The sequence below is a fragment of the Taudactylus pleione genome, unplaced genomic scaffold (assembly GCF_031769625.1).
Source record: "Taudactylus pleione unplaced genomic scaffold, aTauple2 ptg000329l, whole genome shotgun sequence".
In the NCBI taxonomy this organism is placed as follows: Eukaryota; Metazoa; Chordata; class Amphibia; order Anura; family Myobatrachidae; genus Taudactylus; species Taudactylus pleione.
In genome coordinates, this window is record NW_028284730.1 from 6,963,557 (window position 1) to 6,988,306 (window position 24,750).

A 24,750-nucleotide genomic window follows, 5' to 3' on the forward strand; every position below is an offset into this window, starting at 1 on the left:
TTCTCGTTCCCTTACTCATAGGATTATATACTCCAAACTCTCCACAAGGGCACCTAACATTTGGTTACTGATGTCCTGCTGCTTTTGAGTGTTATCATAGCTATTGTAGTAATGTATATAACTATGTCCTTGTCCTGCATTGTTTTGTACTGTAAATCGCTATTTTCTTGTCTGCTCATTTGTTTATGTACTTTGTGAGGCGCTGCGGAACCCTAGTGGCGCCATATAAATAAAGGATTATAATAATAATAATAATAATAATAAATAACAATAATAATAATAATAATAATAATTATATAGTACTCACTCAGCTGCACATGGCATATAGTTGCCCTCCAGGAACTGACAGTACCCGTAGTATTGACCTTTCTTATTTACATTAAAACAAGAGTCCACTCCAATGACAGCACCTGTATTAGGAAAAGTGATATGGTGATGTGTAATGCAGAGAGTTTCTCAGGTTGTAAACAGAGATATATAAAGTCATTGGTGGATGTTTAAATAACTGTGAAATGTCACTGTCACTATATGGACACAAACCTGCTACGGCTTCCAAATAGCTAGCTCAACACATACAATGAGCACACAAAAACCATGTATGCCAAATATGAATGGGTAACAAGAATTTTGTGCAGACCATGAATGAGGGCTATAAAGTAAACCACAGCCCGGCGTTCTGGGGGGGATGGACTGATCAGGTACAATCTAGGGGACAACAGAAATGGTTTGTGCTGGGATGGTCTCATGGGCTGCATTATACCTAAACTTATTTAGATTGTAGTATAATCTATCTGACCCACACATAAAGAACCGGTGTGGTTCTTTAAATGGAATAAGATTAGATCTGAAGAGTTTGAATTGTCAGGATGACAGATAATTATTATTACTTAAAGCTTCACTATCACCTACATTAAAGGTTTTACCAATGTGCCTGCTCTCCGAGCTGGGAAAAAAATGTCTGAACATATTACAGAATAAGCCAAATCAACAATTAACCAACTTTATATTGCAGCATAGGGGAGTTTGAGCAAGAGAACCAATCACAAGCCACTATCAAATGAACAGACAGGGCTATAAGATGAACAGAGGAGCTCTGGGTCCCAACTTTAAAATCAGAAAACACAAAATTACCCCTGACACAACACTATCTCCCAACTTAATTCCCAGCTAACTTCTCTCCAGTGCCCTCAGTTTATTTAGATCTATCAGAGGGCTGTTTTATGTTTTCGGAATTTTACTAATATATTGTCATATGTTACGTATATTTTATGCTATATGATACCTACTTTTATATTGTGCGATACATACATTTACATATTTATTATTTATGACTCAATATATTAAATAATATCTATTTTTAAAGATGTTCCTTGATAAATGATTAGACTTTCTGCATCATTATACTTAGTCTTAATTTTGTTTTTATTAGCGCAGTTCCATTTGTTTTAGCAAAAACAAGCGAGACTTTCATATTGTAGTAACCTGCTGAGTGCACAGCCAATTGTGCAAGGTTCTGATGGAACAGAGTTACCCCCTAAGCATCAAACGTAAATGACCTTTCCTTTTCCTGTTGTAGGAATACAAGCACCAACATGTCCTCCCAGTCACAATTATATTTTAACTGGAGAGCACAGGTTTCCCCCCCACACACACTGCAAGGTCACAGAACATGCATGTTAGTGCTCACTCACTTGCTCCCCATAGTTCAGCACACTGGCTTTCCAACGTTGGACACTTCCCATTGTAGCAGGTCCCACGGCCATCATTGCATGGGAAACCATTGTATATGAAGCGATCTGCAGTACAGACTGGAGACTTCCCATTACACATGTCTGCCAGATCACAGTCATCTTTAGCTGGGCGGCAGACAGTTCCTGCTTTCTTAATCTGCAAGTAGAGGACACAGCTAATCAAAGATCCCACTGATATAAAAAGTTAAAGAATGAATATTTGCATGGCCGTCTTTACATCTCCACCTACACTGTCAACAGGTTCTCCGTTAAATTTTAAGTGGCAATTAGTTATAGGGCAAAACCAGCCTTGTAATGATTTACAACATTAAATCTAGTGGTGGACTCAAAACCATGCTGGAACCTATTACATAACCCCCTATATTGTATAGTTCAAATCTGATCCAGTAATTGGAAGTGTATTTGCAGCAGGGTGCTGAGAATAATAAAAGGAAACGAATAAGCACATTACATTCTGTATTCTGCATTTAGATCTGTGTGTCCCACATCTATTTTAAATTGTGAGGAATAGGAGAATAGTCCTAATCAATAATCTTATCCGCTAACTGGTGATACCAATACAGACAATTGAGGGAACTTTCTAAGGGGGTCATTCAGACCCACTCGCAAGCGGCAGTACGCTCGCAAGTGGGTCGATGTTCCCCACTGCGCATGCGCACGATGGAGGGAGCTCCGTCGTGCGCATGCGCGAGACCCGGACTGCGACAGCCAAGCTGTCGCTCCGGGTCTCGCACCAAAGGGGGTGTGCTGTCGATGGTGACTGACAGCACGCCCCCTTTGGTGGGCGTGCCTGCCAGACGGAGGCGTTCCCATGGGAACGCCTACCGTCTGAAGCCGGCCCCACTGACATCACTAGTGATGTCAGTGGGAGTGATTTTGGCTCTGATCAAGCCAAAATCACTCCAGGGTTTGTGGCTGGGAAACCCTACCGCAGGGTTTCCGTCGCAAGTCCGATGGTCGCGATGGTCAAGACCATCGCGACCATCTTTTTGGATGCTCGTATATGCTGTGGGTGGTCACCCACAGCTATACGAGCGTCCAGGAGGACGCTCCATTTTAATGGAGAAGGGCCCTGATTCAGAGCGAGCGCTCTGGTCAGAGCGTCCGGCTCTGAATCAGGGCCTAAGTTCAAAATACATTAAGGTTGTGGTACTAACATAATTACAGGCATATTGGCAATTATACAAATGCTGCCAGGTCCCAGAAACACTTTGGTGCTATACTATACTTACAATAGTTGCTATACTATACTTTGACGCAACACTCAAACCCGGATAGAAAAATAAAGAAAAGGGAAAAAAATATACAATATTTATGTACATTTTGTGTCCTTTTTACATGTTCACATATGTCTATGATAAGCAGCAAAACATAGATTGTAACAATGTGGCTTAATGGGAATTAGAAGTGGTTACCCAAGGTTGGCCTCTATCTGTATCCTTACTGTTAACCCAACAGGGACAGATAACAATTACTGCAGAGACAAATACCAATTTATACCACTACAGTAGCACACCAAATTATATCACACTCTGTATAGAAGGAAAACACTGAGCGGATCACAATTACTTGTGACAATCACACTCATCTTTTGTTATGTATCCAGGAGATTAATATTTAATAATTAGTACCCAGTCATCTCTTCACTATCTTAATGATTCACTTATTTCTTTCTTCGCACTTTCCTCTAATCTCTTTAATATATCTTTTAGAGTTACTGTAAATAACGATTAAGCAAATAGCAAATAAGGCTACTTTTAAAATAATAATTTCTGATAATGATCAACTCTCGTTCTCTCTAATAATAATCTAGGTCTATGCGATTGGTAGTATGTCTCTCCACTGGAGGGAAAAATAATTTCCCAGACATCACTGGTAGAGAGTGTATTAGTTAAGGATCAGTGTGGTTCATTGCTCTTTTCACAAATGTACAGGAGGACGCTGTAGGTACCAGCTACCCCAATACTTTTCTTTTTCCTGCTACGGTCCGAATGCAAATATCAATTAAGTAAATGCAAATAGTTGACCTCAACTTCATATAAAGCTGGGAACCCACTAGACGATTTTTTGGGCGATATGCCCGGTTCCGACAGATTGGAACGACAAATCCTCAAAATAGTCAAGACACACGCAACCAGGCGCTAAACCTACGAGTTAATGAGTCTAATGAATATTTGCCATATTTGGCAATATCTTATTGAAAGCTTGCGCACCACAAAGAAGGGAGGAGCAGAGCCGTAGCTAGAATTTTTGGTGCCCTGTGCCAGAGAAAGCATTGGCACCCCCTCATTTTTCAAAAGGACATGATGCACCCAAAAAAGGGGAATGGCCTCATGGGGAAGGGCCAGGGAAGATATAGGAGAGGACAGGAGGTGCTGGGGATGAAATAAGAGGAAGTTATAAGTGAGAATGATAATAAACAGAAACTTGACAGGCCCAAACAGCGCCCCCTGACCTGCGGTGCCCTGTGCATGGCACCGGCTCACTACCCTAGCTACGGCCCCGGGGTGGAGGGACAGGTTGCCGCCCGATGAGATCCCCAGAATCGCCCCGGTCTAATGAGACATACTGTGATTGGCTATCTTCCAGTGTTGGACTCAATATATGGTGATCGTGTAAATAAGCATATGCTTTTAAACTTTTTTTTCCAAATATAAGGGACACCATCCGGGATCGAGTTTTTAAGCATGCATGCTGCATATACTCTCCTCGCAACCTATGCCTAATCCACAGCACAAATACTTCCAAGGTGGATTAATTGATACAATCTTTCATTGGAACTAGCTTTCAAGTTACTTCAAGTAACATAATAACTCTGATTGTTTTGCTTCTACACCTTGCTGCTACAAGCAGACGGGGATATTACCACATGCAAAAAAGGATACGAGACTTAATATCCCACTTAAATTAAGCTATATTTGGACATTGTTTTATTTTCACTTTCATTTAATGTTTTTTCCTTAATAATATTTTTTCCTTATTTGTATATTTATTTTATTTTAAGTTTTTTTTTCTTTCTTTGATAAGTTATATGTTTATGTATTCATTATGTATTACATGTTGGTGATCTAGGGAGTATATTACATTTTACATTTTCTGTATATCGATCATTTTATTGTCTGCATCATTTATGTAATCGCAGTTGTATACAAGTTTGTAAGTAAAGATATCTTTTATTGACTAGCACCTACACTTTCCTAATTTTTAATCCTTAAAATAGCCTGGTATGTGCCCACTATGTCAGGTGGTGCCCTCTCCTGTGGGGTCGTCAGCCGCATTCTTAGGTCGTCCCTACGTGCAGCTCAACCTGACTTTGCGGCCGACGACCCAATGCTGCGGGATGCGGCATGGGCCGACATATCAAAGGGGTCAGGCACTGGATCGTCTAGTGTGCACTGGCTGCCCAATATGTTGCCCCTCTACGTTATACACGTCGTTTAGTTATCAGTGTAAGGTGTAAGGCTGCTGAACTTGATCAAGTGTAAATTGCACTGGGGGTTGAGCAAGAGATATATCTCCTGATAGACACTTAAGATGGGTACACACTGACAGATATATCGGTCCAATCTGTCTGGTGGAAAGGAAAATCTGGTCTGTCTTCCAGAGTTTTGGAGCAAATTTCTATTGGTACTTGCTCCCATACATTACCAGATTTTCCTTCCCACCAGACAGATTGGACGTCAGTATGTACCCAGTGGCATCTGTGTCCAGGTTTGTTGCTGTTACTTGAACACACCCTTACTGTACTTGGCCTATGCTTTCTATTACCTTCTCATCCCCATTGTCATTATCTAACCATAGGGAAGGGTATGCATGAGATACAACAAATCTGTATGCAGATGCCAGAGGATGTATTTCTTATGCTCATTTGCAGTAAAAAAAAAAAAAAGTGTATTCTCCGCAAATAAAACACAAACAGCCATCGTATTTAAAGAATGATCTAAGTTTTATTTGTAAATCTTGCTAAATAGGGTTATACAATTGAACCTATATTTCTGCACTATGTAGTACACGAAGGAATTAAGCTAATATGATGTTACGGTCACAGAGGAAACTCCCTATGAAGGGGCCGGTGCCTACTGGGACAGGTACAATGTATTATACAAGGTTCCACTCACCTTACAGTTCTCACAACATTCCCCGTCTGCACACTGGACGTCTGCCTTGAATTTGCATGTGGCAGCATTGCAGCAAGGGTTGGTACATTCCTGCAACACAACAATTACACACTGAGCTGAGGGAAGCTGACGGATACCAAGACAAAGTGTAGGGGCACAGCTCACAGACATTTCAGTTTCTTAAGCTAGCCGTGCACACAAACAGTCTGATCACTCAAATGGTCTTTACAGATTTGTTTTAGATGGTGTGGGTGGAATCCAATCAAATACTATCATATGTAGAATGAGCAGAATTAAATGTGTGTATTACAATTGTGAGATTTATTTATTAATATTCAGATTAAAAGCCAGCAGATTATAACATACGTGCCGCAACTGAATATTGTTGTGACTTTAGAATGCAATTCAACAAAGGGATGTGAGGGACGGTGCAAATGAAGAATATCTATCTGTATATGAATTGATATTGCAGAGCTACAACTGAATGTTCAACCCATAACTATTAAGAATTGGAGAACAGTTACAATGCAGAGATATTTTTGTCCATGTTGAACTTTCAATAAAATATGTAAAAAAAAAAAAAAAGGAAAGGCTATCAGTGTGGTGGTGTTCCTGTGAGCTACATTACACCTTATAAGTGAGCGCTAGCTGTGACTCCACTCTCAGATTTTCCTGTATACTGACTCACATAAACTATACATCTTTTTGGGAATATAAATGGCAATTTTCCAGTGACTTCCACTTTGCCTAGGATGCATTAATATGCAATGTATATAATTGACATCTCTACAGTACACGGTGCTCATGCCTATATAGTACATATAACCGGTAACACATATAGGGGTCTATTTACTAAGCAGTGTTAGGAGTCATACTACTGTGGGCCCTGTATATAGAATACTTGTATTACATCTAACTTGCCGTCATACCTCTAACGTTCTATAAATGTCAGTTTTTTTTCTTGGGGCTCCTCCATTCCGCTTATAGTTCTGGTGATAGATTGCGGCTTGTGATCAGACCTGCCGCTAACAATCACCCCCAGCCCTTCCTCTGTGCCACCATTTAATTCATCTACCGCTGTTATACAGAATTGCCAAAGTCTTTCAACAGAGAAGCCCCTGGAGCTCTGGCCTGGGTGAGGGGAGCCGCTGCACTACCAGTTTTTACTACAGGAGCCTCATATATCTATAAATTGTGCTGATCAAGTTAGACCTTCAAATGAGGGTTCTGAATAAAAAACACATTTACAATTACATACCTCCCAACATGACCCTCTCCAGGAGGGACACAATGCTCTGGTCCTGGACTTCCCTGGTAATTTATGATTGGTGGAGGCTCCAGAGGTGAGGCTGCAGCACAGTCCAAAATTCAAATGTATGAGTCACACCAACTGCCAGTGAGTCCCAGCCAGTGATGTTTGGCAGTGTGTGAAATGACAGTTGGTGTGACTCCCCTATTTGAATTTTGAACTGCGCTGCAGCCCCCAACCCTTACCAGGGAAGTCCAGGACCAGAGCATTGTGTCCCTCCTGGAGAGGGCCATGTTGGGAGCTATGCAATTAGACCCACCACTGGGGGTACTTATCCCCTCCATGCATTCTTTTAAGTAGTTACAACAGTTGGCAGTGTACCCTACACATATGAGTTTGCCATGAGTTGGGATCACAGATTGGTTGGTGTCAGCCAAGCATTTGGCCCCTGCCATGTTAATAATAAAATATTAGTTCTCCTTTAAGCAGCAACATATCCTAGAGAGCCAGCCCAGCTCATCTCTCCTCGGGTGTGCATTAATAGATAGACGGTATCTAGATAGACAGTCAATAGACAAGACACCAGAAAGAAGACAGGCAATAGGTCGATAGGAACAAAAGGTCAACGGGATTAAAAGGTCGACATGCAAATGGTCGACATAGAAAACATGAACACTTTTTTTTTGTTATTGTAACCCTGGTAAAGGGCTAAAGTGAGTAGGGCATTGATGAAAATAAATAAATAAATATATATATATATATATATATATATATATATATATATATTGTTAAAAAGGAATTATCTACACAGTGATATGTAATTCATTTATGTATTTGTTCTGAAGTAAAATGCTAATGAATTCATGCCATATGTGAAATATATATATGTGGTACTACTTTTTGTGGTGTGGATGTGCCTCAGTGTGTGCGATGCCCATGTACTATAGAAGAGAGGGCGGAGTAATATAGCGGATTGTGATTGGGTTCCTGTAAGGGGAAAGAAGAGCAGGGACTGAGAGAGAGATATAAAAGGAGCTGCCGGCAGAGTGAGAGGGGGTCTGCTAAATCCTTATCTTGAGTGCTCACCCCCTGTGTCCTAAATGGCAGCTGAGCTATGACAGGCTGCCGGGCGCAGGGGGTGGAGTTGGAAAGGGAGCCTGTCACAGCAGGAGCTGTGAAGATGGTGAGCAGCAGTGGCTGTCAGCAGAGTTCCCAGCTCACCTGTCAGTGGTGTTCCCAGATGCAGCCATCCGAGGTGGCAGCGGAAGTCCTGTGGGCAGAGAACATGTGGCAGCGGGCGGCTCAGCGGTGCCTAGCCCGACCGCTCACAGGCTGTCACTGGGAGATGTGGCAATGGGAGGAAGGAGATTGGCCGGTGGGAATGGAGTCTCTGACAGTCTGTGTCAGCAGTTGCAGGGAACTTTCTGCAGTGAGTAGAAGCACTTGCACTGCACTCATCTGAGCACTCACTGCCACAGTACAGGTTACAGCCGGGGAAGGCATATTACTTACAGACAGCTTCACCTTATTGAGAGCGTCAGTACATAGAAGATATCAGGATGCTTAGTGCAAGTAATTACACTACCACTGCACTCTTGCAGGAATCGGTTCGATTCCCGGCAGCGGCCGCCTGACAGATGGACAGATCCCGGCAGCGGCAGCCCGACAGCGCTGGAAATCCCGATCATCCTCAGGTAAGTATTTACAAACCTAACCTAACCCCCCTAACCCTCCTTAGGAGTGCCTAACCCTAACCTTCCCCCCAAGTGCCTAACCCTGATCCCCCCTGTAAGTGCCTAACCCTACCCCCCCCCCTTCCCCGCTGCCTAAACCTAAGCCTCCAGGGGGGTGCCTAACCCTAAGTCCCCCCCGGGTGCGCTAAACCTAACCCTCCCCCACCACGGCTATCCACTCGCGGTGCAGATTTGCAGGATTTGGGCTATTAATGGAGAATATCCGAGTCAGAGGAGAAGGGATATTTCACCTTTTTCATTAATAAATCTAGATATTACTACAGTATATGTTCTTATTACAGTCATTCAGCACAATAAAAAAGGAAAAGGACAAACAACTAAAACATTGTGTATCCTTTCCTAATCAGATCAGTTGTAGAGGGACTATTCCTGAAAAGTATCTATATGACAGCTAACGTCAGAGTTTTAGGAGGCTCCTTAGGATTACAGCAGCTCTGGCTCTGACTCCCGTTGTTCCAGCAACTACAGAAATTTCTACAACTAATCTACACTTTTACTAAGGAACGTAATAGTAAACCTGGCTTCTTAGTCACTACAAGGGATATGAACAGTTTGCTTCTATAGACCACAAGAATGACTCAAATCTACAGGAACTTTAGATGCTTACCCACCTAAGGAGCCACAACAAGACTTTTGGAAATTACTCTCTAGAAGGTTTCATGTACTCTGGTGTCATTTCTGCATAAGGTTACCTCATTGTTCAGTTAAAAGTATATGCATGTGTATGTATCAAACTATATATGATAATTTATGTAATGCAAAGAGATACATTCTTGGTCTTATAGAGTATGTATGAATCTTTTTGCTTATATAAAGTGAGTTAAATCTAAACTATACTTCATAGTGTCTACTTACCTAAAGGAATGGTGAGAGTCATTGGAGACCACATGAGTCCAAGCATGACAGTAAACAGGAATGTAGATATAAGTTATACATTGTGTTATCTACACCAAATTGCTTAATTACTATTAGCAATTGGGTTTTCTCAAGTAGGCCCACACTATATACTAGTACTTGGGTGGAGGCACTAATAACATTATATGTACCACTTATTGGGAGGACATAGGTGGGTACATTAGACTAGTGAAATGGGAGTTAGTAACCTGGTGTCACCTTAATAGAGAGAAAAGGGGGGTTACATTATTTTAACTCTCCCCTCCCCTAGTGCCTAACCCTTCACCCATTACCTAAACCTAATCATTCCATTCAGCAGCCTAACCCTAAAAATCATGAATAATCATGAAAAACCATGTACCACCCTTTTCTTTGGTGTCGATCATTTCCATGTCGACATTTTCACCATGTAGACATATTAACTCTGTTGACCTTTTGCGCTGTTGACCGTTTACCTGACAACATTTTAGCCCTGTTGACCTTTTAACCCTGTCGTCCTTTTCATTGTCTACCTTCTGGTGTCTACCTATTGACTGTCTGACTAGTTACGGTTCCTTTCCTCTTGGCTTAGAGCAATCCTATTCAGCACCACTTACAGACAGTGACAATTTACTATTCAAATAAAGGTATCAGGCCGCTATAGAGTGCAGACATCCTCAGCCATTACCTGCACGGTGCCGCAGTCACAATCTTCCCCCAGCTCAGTGAACTTATTTCCACACACAGTCGGGGTCTGAATTAGTTCCTTTGACGGCTTGTCTTTCATACACGACGGCATTAGTTTGAAGATAAACTCCTGGAAATTGGTTAGACTGCAGGAACTGAATAGACGTGGGGTGTTATAACTGTGTGGAGAAAATGGAGGACAGTGTGAGGAAAGATAGGGATCTTACAGACCATCTACCTGGCCCGATGCATTGACAGGATATGTGAATGGAACGGAAGTTACTAAATAAATGCTGCAGCTTCTCTACTATTCAAATTAGGGATGTGCAAGCTCAGGTAGGTTCGAGTTTGCACGCCGAGTTCGGATTTTTCCCTCCAAAAAACGGGACTCAGAAAGAGGCAAAATGTCATCTTGCATGGACAAACATCATCATTCCTGGACAAAAGTCCAGGAATGATGATGTTTGTCCATGCAAGATGATGATGCACAGGAATGATGATGTTTGTCCATGCAAGATGATGATGCACATCCCTAGTTTAAATGCATTTAAGTCTGCAGCAAAAATGTGAGCTGAGTGAAACATTACAAGTCTATGGGGGAGATGTATCAAACCATCAAAAGTGAAAAATTGGAGACGTGGCCATAGCAACCAATCAGCTTCTAGCTGCCATTTTATAGAAGGTGCTAGATAAATGATAGCTAGAAGTGGATTGGTTGCTATTGAAAACTTCTCCACTTTTTCTTTTTTGAAGGTCTGATAAATATCCCCCTACTTGTTTTTATAATTCATACCCATATATATATATATATATATATATATATATATATATATATATATATATATATATAATAAGGTGATACAAATCATTGTTATTCTCTGCAGCCATTGTAGTTGATAAATAATAAGTTGATGAGCAGTGTAAATGGCACGGAATGTAGCATCGCTGTGGCGAATGTTTGAAAACCCACCTCAGACTGGGCGCCATGATACAGGAATCTGAAGCGCAGTTGCAGACGTTTGAATCATGGTTCATGCCCAAATTGTGTCCCATCTCATGAGCAATGGTAGCCCCAACACTGATGGAACTCCTACTGTGGTCCTAAGATTGGAGAAGAGTGTTAGACAGAATAAACAAATGGTAGAGTAAAGGGGAAACGGATAGGGACAATGGGGCTGCTTCACCCTTGCATGCAAGTGCAATGCTGAATGCAGATTCCAGATTATCGGGAATCTGCATGTGCGCAGAACTCATTCTACGAGTCAGCAGAATGGGTCCTGGGTAAATCGCACGCAGCCCCTTCGATGCCTCTGCCTGGTTGACAGGCAGAAGCATTTAAGGGACAGTGCTGGGGTAGGGGTGGCTGGTGTTGCCAGAAATGGGGGTGTCCGCCCCGTTTCCCTGGCAGGGCCAGGAACTGCGTCAACAGCCACAGTTTCCTGGCCTCACAAGCCGGCCAGCCTGGTTGTGATGGTGATCCCAGCCTGTGACCTCGGTCGCAGTGCTGGGTTCGCAAATGCAGCAAGGGGTGTCATTCATATTTATATGGGAATCCAACTGAGGAAGCGGCAGTGTGAAACACGCGTCGTGAACCGAGGGTTCCCGCTGTGCACAAGCGGGAAACCCACAGCAGCATGGTAAAACGCCGCTCCCCTAAGCAGACATCATCACTTGTTCATTTGAACATACGGGTACCTTTCCTTGTATTCTGTTTCCCTTCCAGCATGCAGTATGAATGGGTGTTTGATAGTGGTATATGACTCTGCAAAGTAACAGAGCCACTATCCATTACAACTGTCACGTATGCAGCATAATACTGTCTTTCTTCATATCTCTGTATACAGAGTCCTATCACTCACTAACCACCAATACCCTATGGCATATGATTAGCAGCAGCATAGTTCCCTGTGCATAATTATACAGTGTTACTTCTATTTGTTTTCTTAACCCTTTGGTTTCTTATAGTATTTATTCCTCCTATACACACTCTCTATGGGCACTCTTCTTGCAGAAGGTTCCTGCAATAAACTTATCAGGTCCCTTTCTGCTGATACAATACAACAGCAGATGCCCAGTGAACTCATTCTCATCCCTTAGTCTATGCATAGTACGCTCACTTATCATTCACTGCTAGACATAATGATACGCAGCAGCTGCTATCCTCACACTGTAGGGAGTAGTCTATGTACCATGTCTGGTCTTTAACCTGTACTTTGGTACTTTAGTATGGTACCCCTCTATGTGAATCAGACAGAGAATAAGATACTTTCTGATTTGTATTGGGTTATTCACGGACTCCTTCCGTTAATTCCTTGTAATTTTGGGATTTATCATATTTGTTAATTTGGTTATTGTGGAAGGGACGTAGTTATATGGCCAATGCCTGTCATAATCCTGACGCCGGAATACAGAACGCCGTGGGCCCGATCGAGGTAAGTACAGGCGCCTGTCCTCTTAGCCGCGGGGGGGAGGGAGGGTTAGGTTTAGTGCACCCCGAGGGGATTTAGGATTAGCCACCCCACGGGGTGGGTTAGGGATAGGCTAGGGGAAGGGGAGGTTAGGGTTAGGCACCCCCGGGGTGGGTTAGGGTTAGGCTAGGGGAAGGGGAGGTTAGGGTTAGGCACCCCTCAGGGAGGGTTAGGTTTAGGAAGCAGGGTGGGGGTTAGATTTAGGCACAAACGGGGGGAGGTTAGGGGTAGGCACCCCCCTGGGAGGGTTAGGTTTAGGGAGTGGGAGTGGGGGTTAGGTTTAGGCACTAGGGGGGGAGGTTAGGGTTAGACACCCCTAAAGGCAGGTTAGGGTTAGGGGGGAGAAGGGAGGGTTTGAGTACTTACCTCAGCCGGGAATTTCAGCCTGTCGGTCTCTCCTTGCCAGGATTTGAACCGGCGGCTAAACAGCCGCCGGTAATACAATCCCATTCCATTGTGGAACCCAGACCAATATTGTATATTTGTGTCCTATGTTGGAGACCTGTTGATTTATGCTAAAACCATATTGCACTGACATACAGTATGTAACACCCTCCAAGGACATGAGATCAAGGTCATTATTTTACCTCTGGAAAATGGCAATATGTATTCAAAGTACCATTTGGAATGATAATTCTGATGTATGCATATCCCATGCTTGATGATATTGCTGATTCACGTTTGGAGTAATTTTCTGTCTATGGTGCCTGGTTATTGAATGCATAAAATCCTCTAGGGACATGAGATTTATGTTTACTATAGCTCTGCAGTATAACTACATATATTGCATTGTACCAATAGGGATTGGAGTTTGTTTATCACCGTGACTGCTATACCTGGTAACTGGTTATTACACCATTATTAGTGGATCATTGTATGTACATATTTCACCAGCCTTCTTCTTCTTTATTGTAATACCTTGTCTGTGATGTGTGAAATTAAAAATGTCTCACTTTTAATATAGATCAGATAAATGCTTTTATGTGACAATTTTCTTTATCTGGGTGCCCCCAACAAATGAGAGTCTCTTTTTCTTAAAGTTGTTTCGCCAATATATACAATGACTCTCTGGGGAGCACCTCCACATATGACACCAGATTTCCCTGTGCGGGTTTCTATTTAAGATAATATCATGGATATAATATCTATTGTATTATTTTGTTACCTAGTGGTTTCCCAGTTCCCCCTTCCCCAGCAATTCATATTTACATATTTGCAAAGACAGAATTGCAAAGCTGCCTGCATGGAGCTTTGCTATTTGTCCACTACTGAATCACCCCCAATGTTCGAGAAGTCATGAAAAGACGCTGACTTACTGGTGTGACTGCTTTTACCATTAAGCATCGTCTATGGTAAAATCCCCCAATTACATAGCAGCAGCTAATTTAATCCAGATAGTTCTATTAAGAGTATATCTCAATATCTGTGTCTTACACTGGAGCAAGGCCGTCGAGAGCTCTGTCTGGCCCAGGTACAAAGTGTGGGCAAATCCGTAAGGCCAAAAAAATTAAAATAATAATAATAATAATAATAAAAATAATAAACTAGTATGCGCGGAAAGGGAGGAGGGGGGGGTGGGACTAGGCGTAATTAGTGATTGCCCCCACCTGTAACACCTTCTACAGCTCTGCCCACTACCACTGTATAGCAGCATCAGGCAGGCAGCGAGAGGAGACTACTGCAGCAGCACTGCCCGATGTGCTGATAGGGGAAGCAAAAGAGATAGTTATAAACCAGGGGCGCGATTTACGCTGGTGACAACACATTGAAAGAACTGCAGCCCCTTACAAGGTATTGCCCACCTTCTTAGAAAACCAAAGATACAATTTTTGAGCATTAAACCCCAAGCAAGGAAGAGGTGCAAGTCAACCAATAGGAATAGGATATAATATCTATTTATTATTTAAGAATATGCCCTCCAGGCTAAAAAGATATTTGAAGATATTCAAACAATACAATATATCAATACTCCCACAGAATATACTGTATATAAAATCACATCCAATAACAAATATTGTTAACTAGTAATATATTTGCATATATTAACAGAGAATGTTGGAATTAGCAGCAATTATAATAGGTAGCATATGGCATTATTGATATAATAAAACCATATGGCACTGGTCACACGAAAAAAAATATTTTGCATATAGACTTTGCACGACATTAATAAGCATAATTTGATATAAATTCTTGATCTTTTTTGATTAGTAGTAGTCACATCCCTTCACTAACAACCTGCAATCCGATATATTCATTAGTTGTTAGAGATCTCCTAGTTGAAATGCATTGTTAGTAGCCAGAAAAATTCAATAGTCCCCGTAACAGGCCGCGTTTTGTAGTCGTCATACACCCACAAATGGGTTGCTAGTAATCAGCACACAAAGCAGTCTCACGTAATTAACAGCTGTCTATCCAATAGTTAGTAATATTTGGTTAGTATCAGCACACTGGTTAGTAGTCAGCACACTGCTCAGTCCCCTATCATTAGTAGCCATTTGTTTGTTAGTTAATAATTTGAAGTTAATATCAGGTCTCTCCAGGAACTGCTATAGTACTGTCAATGCAAACAATCCCACATGCAATCACCAGCAGGCCGTCTCCTATATCACGGAGACACAGGGCCTGATTCAGACCTGCTCGCGAGCGCCCGCAAGCGGGTCGACGTTGGCCCAGTGCGCATGCGCACGACGGAGGCGGCTCCGTCGTGCGCATGCGCGAGATCCGGATAGCGACGGGCAAGCCATTGCTACGGGTCTCGCTACAAAGGGGGCGAGCTGTCGATGTTGAGTGATAGCACGTCCCCTTTGGTGGGCGGGCCGGGGGCGTGGCTGCCCAGACGGAGGCATTCCCATGGGAACGCCTACCGTCTAGGGCAGGCCCCACTGACATCACAAGTGATGTCAGTGGGTGGACTTCTTGCTCTTTAAGAGCAAGAAGTCCACTAGGACTTGAGGCAATGAGACCCTACCACAAGGGTCTCATCACAAGTCCGATGGTCGCGATGGTCTTGACCATCGTGACCATCATCCTGGCCGCTCGCACTAGCTGTGGGTGGTCACCCACAGCTATGCGAGTGGCCAGGAGGCCGCTCTAAAAATACAATAGGTGTGCACTGATTCAGAGCGAGTGCTCTGAAAGAGCGTCCGGCTCTGAATCAGGCCCACTATCCAGACCTACAGGTACTCTTCTCCTCGCTTCCCTTCCCCGCTGCTATAGCTTGTAATAGACAGCCAGAGTAGGAGGGGCAGTAGCTTTAGCACTTGCTTACTCTTTCTGGAGATGATCGTCTCACGATAGTGCATTTTCTATGGCTGCAGATCTTCTCCAAAACAATGGGATGTCCATGTATTGTAATGCGTTTCTCCACCTATAGCATATACTCGGCGGCTTCCTCAGACCCGCTGAGTATATCTGGCATATCTGCGTCACAGAGCACTGTGTACAGAGGGTATGGTTCTTACCACAGGGTTGTATGGGTACTGTGGTCCAGAGTACAATTCTATTGTTAATTAAGATGACACGTGCACTTAGGACCTGGTTCAGAGGCGGTCACAAATGCCGTCACAGCTGCAATTCCATACACAGATGAGCGAAACTATGCAAATGTCACAGCCACCAGGACATGTATTGACACGCCCACCTGCGGCATACCAAATCCGCCGCTGGTGTTAATAGATGCAACAATCGGTCGATCATCGCAACGAAGACACTGGAGCCATTTCAACTGTGCGTGGGATGGCAGTCACAGGTCGCGACACATCTGCGTATGAGTCTCCACCCTCCCATTGCCGCCCACAAAACGGTCCCTGCCTGTCAATCACTTTCAAATAAATTGTCAATGCACCCAGCATTGCGCGACCATTGTGGCACATGCGAAGTGTGACTTATACGCATGCACCATAGATAAAAATGGTCCATTTGCAAAAACATTGGCAATGCGACCATCTCTGAAACAGGCCCCAAGTCCTATTATCAGAATGTACTTTACTTGGCATCCACAAAATATCTCCATCCCGCATGTACCGTGACCATGCCCAATTGTCTTGGAAGTGCAGTCATCCTGATTTAGGACAAGAGTTGTGGGGTATGAAATTAGATATATTACTTCTATCTGCCTTTTTTGTTTTATTCTATTACTAGAATATGCGACTTCAGCAGATATAACTTAAACATTCGTTACTATGAAGTTCAGAATGGCAAGGAGTATTAAGAAAAATAGATGACATTTACATTTGCACCAATGTAAGACGCCATTATCTAAACTAGGTTTAAAAACAGAAGTATAATCATATACTAATAATTACATTTTTAGTGAATGCAGCTTGTACATCTGTATACGCAGGAATCACTGCTCCCTTAGATAAATGCAGGGTCAGAATATACAGACTCTAAAGCACCATAAGTATCATACTTGCCTACCCTCCCGATTCGACCGGGAGCCCCCCGAAAATTGGGTGCCGCTCCTGGCCCCCCGATAAGGCAGGCAAGCCTCCTGGCAGCCGCCGACCCCTCCATCCACCCCCGCGGTTATAAGAGGATCCCCCGCAGCAGGAGAGCGGTGACGTGATTCTCGGCAAATCGCATAATTTTGGCCCCGCCCCCTGCTTCACAATGACAGTAATCTCGGCATTTTGTAGGAGGCGGGGCCAAAGTGATGCTATCATGTGGCCACACCCCTTCTCCACCCACAAATGCCAGCCAGGGAGGGGCAGCCAGAAAGTCAGCAACCCTGAGTACACCTCGTTCTAATTTGACAGAGATTATATATTTTTTGGTCTCAATCAGACATATTTAAAGGGAATAAACTAATATTAGTTGCCTTCATTTTAATTCAAGCCTGAACCAGTAGGAAATAGCATACTGACCTGAATGACACCGGATGAGTGCGTATCGCTACACATGGTACCAACAAAGGCCAGGCCAACTGTGGGTCCGTCAAAATCTGTATTCCTGAGATACAAACATATAATATAAGCATGCACAATGCAGTATGTAAAGATCAGAGAAAACAAATCTATAAAATGGACAGCACGTTCGCTTCCCAAATCCTTAACAAAACAGGGCGACCTGAAGCATGGGGTCCCCTACAATTGTGAAGCAAGACTGATAAGTGTTGAAAAGTGATAAAGTAGAGAGTGATAAAGTACCAACCAATCAGCTCCTAACTGCTATTTTTCAAAAGCCTGTAAACAGTTAGGAGCTGATTGGTTGGTACTTTATCACTCTCCACTTTAACACTTTTCAAAGCTTAGTACATCTTCCCCCCCAACATTTATTTAATAATTATTGATCTGTGTATCTCCTGGAGTAGGGGCTGAATAAAAAGGACCACCTCCACTTTGGTTACTAGAGAAGAGGTGTGCACACATAGGGGCTGCAATGGGACTTACGTTAGGAACTGGGCGTTGTCATTAGCTACTGTCGGCAGAAGTTTGCTCTTCCTCCAAGTCGAGAAACGATCGAGATTCATTGAGGCAGAAGATACAACTTGAAACTCGTCTTTTTCCCAGACTCCAATGCCAATTAATGCCACAAATGTGACTAGGGGTTTGTATACCTAGGGGAACAAGTTGTTGTATGGTTAATTTGTGCTAAACCCATCTTTGCCATATAAACTACTTAGGGGACCCAAGTCAGGGATAATTTATTTATTTAGATACAAGGACAGATCTTCAGCACAGTAACAGGTTTTTAAAAACGATTACAAAACCATCTTTATCTACTACAAATAAACTGGGCCTATTCTTCTACCAGTAATGTTTATAAATACCAAGAGCTTTTTTTTTCTACTAGGAATATATAATTACAGAGAGCCTCTTTTCTCCACCAGTAATGTATAAAATTACATTGACCCTTTTCCTCTACCAGCACTGTATATAATAACAATGATAGCCATATAATGCAGAGAGCATAGTGACTGCCATATAATGCAGAGAGCATCATAGTGACTGCTATATAGTACAGAGTGCATCATAGTGACCGCCATATAATGCAGAGAGAATCAGTACTCAGTACATAAAACAGAGAGCATCAGTGACCACCCTATAATAAAGAGAGCATCAGTGACTGCCATACAATAAGAGAGCATCAGTGACTGGCCTATAATACAGAGAGCATCGGTGACTGCCATGTAAAACAGGGAGTATCGCGACTGCCATATAATATAGAGAGCATCGGTGACTGGCATATAAAACAGAGAGCATCAGTGACTGCCATAAAATACAGACAGCATCAGTGACCACCCTATAATGCAGACAGCATCAGTGATTGCTATGTAAAACAGAGATTATTGTGACTGCAATACAATACAGAAAGCATCGGTGGCCGCCATATAATACTGAGAGCATCAGTGACTGCAATATATAATACAGAGGGCATCAGTGACCACCCTATATTACAGAGAGCACCATTGACCGCCATACAATACAGAAAGCATCAGTGACTGCCCTATAATGCAGAGAGCATTGGTGATTGCCATGTAGAATAGAGAGCATTGGTGACCTGACCACCATATAATGCTGAGAGCATTAGTGACCTCCATATAATACAGTGCACCACTGACCACCACATAATACAGAGAGCATCAGTGACCACCCTATTATACAGATAGAATCAGTGACTGCTATGTAAAACTGATTATCATGACTGCCATACAATACAGAAGGCATTGTTGACTGCTTTATAATACTGAGAGCATCAGTAACTGCCATATTACAGAAAGCATTGGTGACCACCATTTAATACTGAGAGCATCAATGACTGCCATATAATACAGAGAACATTGGTAACTGCCATATAATACAGAGAGCATTATTGATCATCATATAATACAGATAACATCAGTGATGGTCATGTAAAACAGAGAAGTGTGACCACCATACAATAGAGTATTTTTTCTCTCAATATCAATATTACAATATCATCCCTCATCAGTAATTAACCCCTCCTCAAAATCATTAACTACTTCAGCTTCATGGTAACAACTCCATTTAATATAAATATAATTAACTATTTTAACACATACCTTCATAATCCCCATTATTAGACACATCGAATTATAAAATTTTTGTATATTAATAATTAACAACTCCTCAAAATCATTAACTTCTTCAGCGTCAAAGTAACAACCCCATTTACTATAAGTAACCAGTTTACAATAATTATCTTTATAATCCCCATTATTAATTATCCACATCATGAAATAATTACATTTATGTATCTTAGACCCCTAAGCACATCCCTCAGTCTCATATAAAACACATTCTTCACCTTAATTAACCACCTATAAAGCATTAACTTCTTACCCCCTTATTCTTACTATTACTACCTTAAGCTATACCCACCCCCACTTTACGAGGTTTGTGCTCTAAGTGTGGAGGAGGAGGGGTCTTGCAGAGACAGGAGCTATGCAACCTAGTGCTGCAACCTACGGCCCCGGGGAGGGGGCAACTATATGTTGATTGCCCTTGCTGCTATCCCAAGCTCACTGGGATCATGGCTGCAACATCTGCATCCTCAATGGCGCCCCTTTCTCGGTATACAATCGGGAAACCGGCTGCCTTAATACCGACAGCCGGCTTCCCGACTGTCATATCCCGGCGAGGGTGAAATCTAGACGCCTGTCATTTCCCTGACGCCGGGAGACAGGCGCCCGGCATCCTGATCTAAGAGATGCTGGGCGCCGCGAGCAGACAGCCGAGCGGGGGGAGGGTTACGTTTAGGGCACCCCGGGGGGACTTAGGGTTAGGCACCCACCCGGGAGGGTTAGGGTTAGGCTAGGGGGAGGGAGGGTTAGGGTTAGGCACCCCCCCGGGGGACTTAGGTTTAGGCAGTGGGGAAGGGGGGGATTAGAGTTAGGCACTTGGGGGGGAGGTTAGTGTTAGGCACCCCTAAGGAGGGTTAGGGTTAGGGGGTTAGGTTAGGGTAGTTTATACTTACCTTAGAGACGATCGGGATTTCCAGCGCTGTCGGGCTTCCGCTCCCGGGAACTCTGCTTTTGTCGGCCAGGCGCTGCTGGGAATCGAACCGCCGGCCATACGGCCGGTGGTATTTCATACCGATTCCCCTTTCTCTCAGTCACCTGGAGAAGCTGTTCCACCAGCTGCCCCCCTACTAGCTGCTCCCCAGGATGATGGCTGCTCTAACAAACAGATGTATAAGGGTGATGCAGCCACACAAATGCGGCCATGGCTATTTTGAAACGCACAATGTGGTCGAACACATGGACATTCTGCGTGTGGCTCAGACACAGGACCAGAATGTCTACTATTTCTGCAAGCAATATAATCCAAGAGCAACACAAAGAAATACAATGCTCATATATGGTATATATATATATATATATATATACAGTCAGGTGCATAAATATTGGGACATTGACAGAATTTTCATATTTTGGCCTCTATTCACCACCACAATGGCTTTGAAATGAAACAAACAAGAAGTGCTTTAACTGCAGACTTTCAGATTTAATTTGAGGGTAATTACATCCAAATAAGGTGAACGGTGTAGAAATTACAACGGTTTCTATATGTGCCTCCCACTTTTTAAGGGGCCAAAAGTAATGGGTCTATCAACTCAAAAGCTATTTCATGGACAGGTGTGGGCTATTCCCTCGTTATTTCATTATCAATTAAGCAGGTAAAAGGTCTGGAGTTGATTCTAGGTGTGACATTTGCATTTGGAATCAGTTGCTGTCGACTCTCAATATGAGATCCAAAGAGCTGTCACTATCAGTGAAGCAAGCCATCATTAGGCTGAAAAATCAAAACATACCCATCAGAGAGATAGCAAAAACATTAGGTGTGGCCAAATCAACTGTTTGGAACATTCTTAAAAAGAAAGAACGCACCGGAGAGCTCAGCAATACTGGAAGACCACGGAAAACAACTGTGGTGGATGACAGAATAATTATTTCCCTGGTGAAGAAAAACCCCTTCACAACAGTTGGCCAAATCAAGAACACTCTCCATGAGGTAGGTGTATATGTGTCAAAGTCAACAATCAAGAGAAGATCACAAGAGTGAATATAGAGGGTTCACCACAAGATGTAAACCATTGGTGAGCCACAAAAACAGGAAGACCAGATTAGAGTTTGCCAAACAACATCTAAAAAAGCCATTACAGTTCTGGAACATCCTATGGACAGATGAGACAAAGATCAACTTGTACCAGAGTGATGGGAAGAGAAGAGTATGGAGAAGGAAAGGAACTGCTCATGATCCAAAACATACCACCTCATCAGTGAAGCATGGTGGTGGTAGTGTCATGGCGTGGGCATGTATGGCTGCCAATGGAACTGGTTCCCTTGTATTTATTGATGATGCGACTGTTGACAAAAGCAGCAGAATGAATTCTGAAGTGTTTCGGGCAATATTATATGCTCCTATTCAGTCAAATGCTTCAGAACTCATTGGACGGCGCTTCACAGTGCAGATGGACAATGACCCGAAGCATACTGCAAAAGCAACCAAAGAGTTTTTTAAGGCCAAAAAGTGGAATGTTATGCAATGGCCAAGTCAATCCTCTGACCTGAATCCGATTGCGCATGCATTTCACTTGATGAAGATAAAACTGAAGGAAAAATGCAGTAGAGGCCTGGCAGAGCATCACCAGGGATGAAACCCAGCGTCTGGTGATGTCTATGCGTTCCAGACTTCAGGCTGTAATTGCCTGCAAAGGATTTGCAACAAAGTATTAAAAAGTGAAAGTTAGATTTAGGATTGTTTAGTTTGTCCCATTACTTTTGGCCCCTTAAAAAGTGGGAGGCACATATAGAAACCGTTGTAATTCCTACACCGTTCACCTGATTTGGATGTAATTACCCTCAAATTAAACCTGAAAGTCTGCAGTCAAAGCACATCTTGTTTGTTTCATTTCAAAGCCATTGTGGTGGTGAATAGAGGTCAAAATATGGAAATTCTGTCAATGTCCCAATATTTATGCACCTGACTGTACTTAATCTCAGTGGTCAATTTTGTGTCCAGATTAAAGTAATTCTATCCTCTGTAATTATTATTAGGAAAACTTGTGCATAGTACTTGCCAATAAAAAAGAAATAAACCGATATCTTTTCTGTACGAAACACTTACTGGGCAGTTAAACAAAAACAGGATTTTGGTACTTACCGATAAATCCCTTTCTCCGATTCCACAGGGGACACTGGAGTTCAAGACAGTGGGTATAGACGGTGGTAGAGCAGAGCCTGGCACTTTAAATAAATTTAGAAGTGTGACTGGCTCCTCCCCCTCTATGCCCCATCAGCCCCAGTTTAAGAACTGAGCCCGAGAGGAGACGGAGGACAACAGGAAAACGAGGAGAAGGAGAAGACCACAGAACGGAACAAGACCGAATGAAGGAGAACAGAGGAAACCACTGCAGGGAATCATGCAGTCACACAACCATAGAAGGAACCAAACAACTGGCAGGTACGCAGCGCTGGGCGGGCATCCAGTGTCCCCTGTGGAATCGGAGAAAGGGATTTAACGGTAAGTAACAAAATCCTGTTTTCTCCTTCATCCACTAGGGGAAACTGGAGTTCAAGACAGTGGGGACATCCCAAAGCCAACCTCCCGGGTGGGAAGCGCAGAGAACATGCTGACCCTTAGGCCAACTGAAACAGGGACCGCCAAAAACCAGAGGTTCAACGGAAGACAAGAGCTGAGGATCAAGTGTCGTGAGCCAGGAGACAATCAGAACTCCTTGTGGAACAGACACAGAAATTCCACAACTTACAGCGTAAATAGAATGGAATAAGCGTCTAGCGAGAAAACACCCTCAGAGGAGAAGCATCAAAATGCTGTAAGCTCAGCTGAAAACAGACCAAGCCGGACTGTTGGGAGCAGAGAACTCCAACCCGAATCCATATGAGAAGGGCAGTAACCCGAGAACAAACTCGAGAAAACTGTACCAGATTCGGAAACGGGAAGCTGCAACAGTCGCAGATAACAGAATACCAGCACTGTTGGACATAATCATAAAGATACAAGTATAACTATACCAATCTACAGAAACAAAGTTGATCCTGTCCACAGACTCCTAACAAAGAGAATGCAGGGAGGCAAAAATCAAGGCCGAACAGTCACCACGAACCAGCCTGGAGGTCCGACTACTACAAGTTGTAAACCAGCGGAAGGAAGAGACCATAGAAATCACCAACGAGTTACGATCACACTGGGAGTGAGGCCGAGGCAGCTTCGAGAGGATTGAGATTACAATACCTTTCAGAGGGTCAGACAACAGAACAGCCCATTCCGAAAACAGAGTAGAAAACCACGACCGAACACCTGTGGCTGAAAAGAAAATCACAGCCACAAACTCCAAAACAACAGACAACTCCCAACATGATGGAAGAGCGTAGTCAAACTGCTGGCCTGAACATACCCTAGTAGTTAAAGAGCACAGCTGCAACAGCCACCCAGGGAGAGCTACCAAAATAGGAAAGCATTCCATACTGCAAGGCTAGTACTAGGACAACCCTGAAGGTACCAATCAGGTACCCGTCAATGTGATGAAAACATCAACAATACTGAATAGAAAATCCACCAGGCCCCCTGCGTAGGACATAAAAACTGTCACACTTTAATGTAAAGATGTGCACTAGTTCCAGTAGAACATTGTCACTAATCTTATGTTGAAACTATGTACCAGGGAAGCTCTAAAGTGTAGAGCCAACTGATTTAAAGAGCGGATGGCTGCTAAGAACGCAGCTAGGGTGTATAAGAGAGAATAACTTATGCAATGTCAGGTTTGGCATTAGTGGGGAAAGCCCGCTTACCTGTGAGCATCCAGAAACCCTCTGGACGCTATGTAGAATGTCACTGACCTTTTCCATCTCCCAGCAATCTG

At 43.1% G+C, this 24,750-nt stretch overlaps 1 protein-coding gene across 1 annotated transcript in view; it reads right to left on the reverse strand.

Annotated features, from left to right (window-relative positions):
* The window catches only part of LOC148509306 (zinc metalloproteinase-disintegrin-like protein H3), an 88,288-nt gene that overhangs the window by 25,147 nt on the left and 38,391 nt on the right, over positions 1 to 24,750 (reverse strand). The window contains exons 9-15 of the mRNA XM_088443229.1: positions 18,294 to 18,460; positions 17,769 to 17,853; positions 11,403 to 11,533; positions 10,434 to 10,611; positions 5,870 to 5,959; positions 1,692 to 1,887; positions 308 to 410 (exon numbers count right to left, since the gene is read on the reverse strand). Coding sequence (XP_088299355.1) covers positions 308 to 410; positions 1,692 to 1,887; positions 5,870 to 5,959; positions 10,434 to 10,611; positions 11,403 to 11,533; positions 17,769 to 17,853; positions 18,294 to 18,460 — 950 coding nt within the window. The remainder of the gene's footprint in view (positions 1 to 307; positions 411 to 1,691; positions 1,888 to 5,869; positions 5,960 to 10,433; positions 10,612 to 11,402; positions 11,534 to 17,768; positions 17,854 to 18,293; positions 18,461 to 24,750) is intronic.